General features: G+C 39.5%; 1 protein-coding gene across 1 annotated transcript in view; it reads left to right on the forward strand.

The window, feature by feature from the left end:
- Positions 1 to 2,402: 2,402 nt before the first annotated feature.
- Positions 2,403 to 4,212, forward strand: part of bace2 (beta-secretase 2) — a 14,190-nt gene continuing 12,380 nt past the window's right edge. Inside the window, exon 1 of the mRNA XM_032503569.1 lies at positions 2,403 to 2,935. Coding sequence (XP_032359460.1) covers positions 2,648 to 2,935 — 288 coding nt within the window. The 5' untranslated portion in view covers positions 2,403 to 2,647. The remainder of the gene's footprint in view (positions 2,936 to 4,212) is intronic.

Consider the following 4,212-nt stretch of genomic DNA (forward strand, 5'->3'; position numbering starts at 1 on the left):
AAACAGATCTTGCATCAGGTAATAGAAACTCACTCAGCAGCTTCAAAATTAAACTCACAAAGGTAGATGCATGCGAGATAATGTAGAGTGCTGTCATTCTCTCTGATTAGCTGTAATGATCACAGCTGTGAGGATTAAGTACCAATGTCCCAGTAAAGGAGCTTTGCACTGCCAAATGTAGGACCACTGGCTCTCCTAAACTGCCTAATTTGCTCACACACACAGACGATGTTGCTCGATGGATTAAAGGCACAAAAATGGTGTGGAGTGCCGTGTAGTGGCCAGCAGTGGAACTGCAGGAGGAAGCTGAATACTGAATCCACAGATAAAACATTATTACATTACTGAAATATAACCAACAACAAAATCTACGGAGTAAATGAAAGTTGGGCAGAGACAAGTGTGACATTTTTTCCCACATTTATTCAAATAACAGTCACCAATAACCCATTGTTTCACAAAAAAAGAACGTCTTCATAATTTATCTGATTATTGCTTGTCTGATAAAAACCTTAAATAGGATAGTTATCTATTACCATTTATAATACATTTGGAGCTCTGTGTGCACTACAGAAAAACAAATGCCTCAACCTCACAGGCCTCTAATTGCTGGATTCATAATCATTCTATTGTTACCTAAAAATTAGGTCATGTGCCAATAAATTAAGAAACCCACACATGATCGACCACTGGATTCACTTTGTTTCATGGGTAGTAACAGACAGTTAAATAATGCATTCCTGCTTCCCCTTGTTTTTATACTCTCAGGCTAAGGAAGTATCTCAAAGTCACAGGGAAGAAAAAATAGAAATTGTGCTTAAATGGGTCATTCACAAGACCAAGTGCATGACAAGCAATACCCCGGAAAGATGATCTTTCGTGGTCACAGTCGTTCCCCATATTATTCAGGTTATTGTAACTATAGTGATTAACTTCAATGAGAGAGACAGAGAGGGAGCTGGGGTGAACATGTGACAGTGTAACTGTGGACTCATGAGGAATCAGAGAGAGACAGTGGTTGTCTCTGTGTGAAACAGGCAGCATGGAGAAGGCCTGTGACATTGATCTCGCCTTACCACTGGGATCTTCTTCCTCTTTCTCTGCACCGTCTGTAGCAAATGAGACTGTCCTGGCTGAGCCATGCGAAGAACAAAAACCTTTAGAGTTTCTAACTTGAAAAATGAATTGCAGTGCCTTTTCACTATGAATAATCTATACAAGAGCTGGTATTATTCCTCATATTGTAGTGGACAATTATTGACCAGCAGTTGGTGCTTGGGTACAGAATGCACTAGAGAAGCATGCAAGAAATGCATTTGATTGCTGTGTGATGCTGATCTGCATCATATTTGGATGACTCATATTGATATCAAAATTATATCATATCTTCCTGTATTGACAAAGTTATACATGCAATGGGAGTAAATGGGGGGTTTAAAACAATTCTGCATCATTTGTGCTTATGTGAGAATGTGAATTTATGAGAATTTTGAGACTTGAAAGGAGTTGTCTTACTTGGGTGTGTTATAAATATAATGTAACAGAACGTGTTTCAATATATACATAATACAGAGATGATCAGAACACATGCAGGCCTGTTTTAAATATGCACAGCACAACTTTCCAATTGAATTATGACTATTTCACAACTTATGCTGATTGTAACATTAAGTCCTTGGGGGAAGCATAAGTGAACTTTCTTTTTTTTTGACTGGGCAGATTTAAAACACTGAGTAGCCTATCCCAAGACGACCAAAGGCTAAGGGCAAATGGTAGACAACTGGCTTTGCACTGTAAATTAAGAATATCAAAAACTTTGGAACACCGTCTTACTTGTGTAACGTTGTTAAAAGAAGAGACCAACTCCCTAGTTACCTGTCCGGCGTGTTCACATCAATACAAGTTACGGTGGGAAGTTATTGGTTAATCTGTCACCAGCATCCGGGAAGTGGTCAAACAGCAACGTCAAGGCTCTAAAAATTAGACCAACGGTTAGGCCACTTTTCTTTCAAAATAAAAGTCTTCACATTTAAAAACCGCAAAATGACACTAAAATGAAAATATATCGTATAACTGAACTTAATAAAATAAAATGCTATATGTTCACGCAACATACACTATACCCTGAAATATGAAGCAATTGCACCAGAAAGCATTCCAGCAAGAGTTAAAGGAGTTGAATGACTTCTTTATTGAATTATACTCATGCATTTTTTGGTATCATTGGTGACTGCATTTTGTGATTTTCTTTCTTTGTATAATGCTGTATGTGGCTTATATGCCTACGTAAAAAAAAGACTGTTTTGTTTTGCGTTACAAAAACAATAGGTAACGGTTAGGATTCAATTTAATTTGAAAGTTAATATAACCGGAAGTAATAATTCGTTGTGAAGCTTGACCCAGTTGGCTAGGGGAGTGTATCGGAGAAGTCAAACATTTGTTATAGTTTTAGTCATATTTTGTTACCATGTCTGTACGTTTAGCTGCTTTTTGACGGTGGATAGGCCGCGTTTCCATGGTGGCTGTTACCACAGCACAGGCGATTCCAAGATGGCTAAACTGAAAACTTAAGGAGAAAACTTTGAGCAAGGAGTTGGGAGTCTTTTCCAAAACTTTCCCTGTTATCACCATTAACAGCAACGCCACCATGGCATACTCTACTTCTGTTTCGATTTGGTCATTTGTTTTTAGTGTTTACTTCGGCGTGTCCAAGTGTTACTTTGCTATACCACTTAAAATATACACAGGGAGATACAATGTGTCCTCTGATGTGGTTTTGACTCAGCGAGTCGTGTTAACGTCTGATGGAAACGGCCTATCGTTGGCCTCTGACCCGACTGGTACCGTGAACTTTCTGGACATGATACATAACTTGGAAGGGGACTCTGGAAGAGGCTACTACATAGAAATGTCAATTGGTACACCTGGTCAAAAGGTAATGTTATCACAAGACAAACACTGTTACTCTGTGTATCTGCTGTTTATGTTTGAGACCAGTATCATTTGTACAGGTGGTTTTCAGTTTTTAATATTTAAGATTCTTGAGCAGAATTAAATTAAAAATACCCCTTTCTTTTCATTATTTTCGTTTTTCTACTTTCCTTTTTAGTCATTGGATTGAAACAAGGTCATGTGTTATATTCGGTCAATTCTTTTAGGTCTGCTGTGTGGAAACAGATCCATCCACCATGTGATCCATCCATTGAAGGGGGCTGTGTGTGTTTGTTTCAACCCAGGGCTTTGGCTACCTATTTTTGCAATATTTGATATAATTAATGACTGTTTGATAGGACCCCAGAAGCAGAACAACGACTTGGTAAGATTTTAGGATGCCATATTATTTAAAGGGCAGGCCTGGGGCCATCCTGGCAGGGTGGTAGCTTGGCTGGCAGCAGCTGGGTCAAGTCTTTACGGCCTTGGGGTCTGTAGGTAGAGTTCATCCCCGCTCACATGCACTCACATGATGCAGCCTGTGAGGAACACTGTTTCTTACCAGGCAGCTGACGGGGATTATGAGGCTCCCGGGGAGCAAGAGCAACTCCACAGTTCTACAAAACAGCACTAGCCCTGGTTTAGGCATATTTGCTGCTTATTTTCTTTTGGTTGCACGGGAATATGCCTGTGTAATTTACTGTCATCATTTTATACTGGTCGTTATGTAAAGTGCCTAAGAAGATCCTATTAATGATTAAAGCGGACTAAATGGTCCCGGAAGAGTTGGCAGAGGGATTCTCCCACCACTATTAAAAATACATGATGCATTAGGTTTAAGGCTATATTCTTTGATATTGTGTTGTAAGTAGATGTGTTTTTATCTCATTAGTGACTTGACCTGTCGTTCAAGTCCTGGGGCCTCTCAAGTTAAACAGATTTAAGACTCTTGGGTGGCACAGCTGAGCTCAGTTTTTCAGGCTCCCAGAGGCTTATCAGTGCTGCCTGCGTCAACCTCTGAGAGGATAATGCAGCACTTGTCAGAGTACAGTTCCCACATAACTTTACAACCAGTCCATAGTTGTACTTTGGAAAATATGGTTCAAATCTGCTGTTCGAATCGAACACCACATGTTGCTCAGGGAAGGGAATTTCCAAAATGTTTGTTCAAACCGTAATTTATTCAAAGCAACGTTTTATTCCTGTGGATTTTCCTCAGACTGCATACGGATCAAGTGATAACACTAAACTATAGATAGTGTGTGTGTGTGTGTGTGTGTG

This window comes from Etheostoma spectabile, chromosome 3, assembly GCF_008692095.1.
Source record: "Etheostoma spectabile isolate EspeVRDwgs_2016 chromosome 3, UIUC_Espe_1.0, whole genome shotgun sequence".
Lineage (NCBI taxonomy): Eukaryota > Metazoa > Chordata > Actinopteri > Perciformes > Percidae > Etheostoma > Etheostoma spectabile.